Raw genomic sequence first — 1953 nt, 5'->3', positions numbered from 1 at the left:
GATATTAAAAGGTTATAAAGTATTTCGTCGCTTTAGCTCTTCTTTTGTCAATTCAAGGTATTGGGTTATTACAAAAGTAATCAAATATAATGTGATACAGGATATCCGAGGGTTTCAGAAGCCGCTAAGACTCTGGATATAAATATCCAGAGAGCTAAAGTGGCTCGCGAAAGGGTTAAGTATCCAAATAACCAGAGCTTCTCACGGCAAAAGTATTTGTAGCTAATACTAAATTATCGCTGAAGCGTTTCGTTTGTGGCTCGTTTCCTGGCTATAGGATTGGGCAAAATTTAATGGTCCGCCTCCGTCTTCACCTTTCACGTAGGACCGAACTCCATCCGACCTTTCAGCACTTACGCAGCCTAAAAGGCTCCCGTTCAATGCGCCTGTCAGCATTGACAACGCTTGGCCATCCGATATTAGCACACATGCAATTGACCACTCGTGAACGAACTACCAAAAGCTCAACAAGATCCTTGAGGCAAAAGCCACTTTGAGTACACGACTATACACCTAAGCCCCCATCATTCAGCATCACTTGCCACTCACTTTCTACTAAAGCCGCGAACTTAAGTGCTGTTTCACCTGTGGGGTTACGCCAATAGTAGCTTTTACTTTCGAATCGGTGAGTACGGTTCAAACTGCTTACGTTCGATTCACTTCAATACTAAAGTCCCATGTGAATCGGAAAACTTCGTGAATCGAGTTTCTGGGGTTACTTCGGTTCACTAAATTTGTCCTGAACCATGGTTCACTTCTGGCTTGTTCAGGCCGTGTGTCCAACCAAGTTTCTCAGCATGCCATCGAAACTTCTGTACAAGTGCCGGAGTAAAAGATGGTTTTATACGATAGGATTGGCTTCGCTGACAATTGAGTTGTTGGAGAAGTAAGAAGCTAGCTGCAACCACCATTCGTAAAGGGTAACATTCTGCCAAATCATGCAGTAAGATACCATTAAATAGTACCGGGGTATTATTCGGGAATTTACGTTATTTTTTGAAGGGCTACTATGCGGTAAATTCGTTACACTGTCAGTACATCATGTTACTCAGGTAGCCTCGAGTAAATGAGCTAGTAGTGTGGTCAAAAAGGCATCAATATCCACATATATACCTCAGGCGAGGAAGTACACCGGTTTAGAGAGCGAGATATGAAATGCTCTCCTCTGTGTGCGCTAGCTTCCGACCTCAGAGGCATACAGGCGTATCAAATTAAAATTATCCATATGGACATACTTATGAAAGTTTTTATTTTCCTTCTTTTTTTTCTGACATCGTAGTAGGGCTCACGTTTTAGAAAGTGATACATAAAGCTCCTGGGCTTCTTTTCGTGAAAGCGCAAATGCAGGCATCTGCTAGTTTCGGCTCCAAGTCGAACTAATATTGCAATACAACATCTCGAATCAGTTTTCATGTTAAATGGGACTCCAACAATCATAATAGGGTGTTTGAGAGCAACGGTGATCCGTTATTGATACGAAAGACAAGATGTACTGTATTGCTGCAGTTCTTGCTAGTACCCATCTTGCCTGCTCAGCCTGCAAAGACTTTAAAACCCAAGCTAGAATATAGTCTTTTGAATCCATACTAGACTATGTCTGGACCAGTTTTATGCTTTGTGTTGCTTTCCACACCATCGAGACATTGCATCTATTGTATATAATAATGTCCGCTGTATTGTCGTGGGTTAGAAGGCTACTTTGCCTTGCTAAGGTGTGGTCATGGAATTTGCCATTGGTTCTGAAAAATATTTTAAAGCTGTACTCACCTCAAATCTGTGGGGGAGGAGCCGCTCGAAAATTTGACAAGTCGAGTAAAACATGAGTTTTGTGCGATTTTTACTATAATACTTCCCTCGATAGCTTCCCCTCGGCCGAATACTACTCAAAATTTCGTCGAAGGCGCCACTCTGGTCTCTCATTCCCTTCGTGACCGTACTGCAATGCACATAGAG

At 42.3% G+C, this 1953-nt stretch overlaps 1 protein-coding gene across 1 annotated transcript; it reads left to right on the top strand.

Annotated features, from left to right (window-relative positions):
• Nucleotides 1–746: 746 nt before the first annotated feature.
• On the top strand, nt 747–924 carry PPTG_24399 (hypothetical protein; the record flags this gene model as incomplete). The annotated part of the gene is made up of 2 exons (XM_008916933.1): nt 747–820; nt 888–924. The coding sequence occupies 2 exons, from the start codon at nt 747–749 to the stop codon at nt 922–924; spliced, it is 111 nt and encodes a 36-aa protein (XP_008915181.1).
• Between the last annotated feature and the right edge of the window lie 1029 nt (nt 925–1953).

This window comes from Phytophthora parasitica, assembly GCF_000247585.1.
Source record: "Phytophthora parasitica INRA-310 unplaced genomic scaffold supercont2.91, whole genome shotgun sequence".
NCBI classification, from domain to species: Eukaryota; Oomycota; class Peronosporomycetes; order Peronosporales; family Peronosporaceae; genus Phytophthora; species Phytophthora nicotianae.
This window is presented reverse-complemented; position numbering and strand designations above follow the sequence as displayed.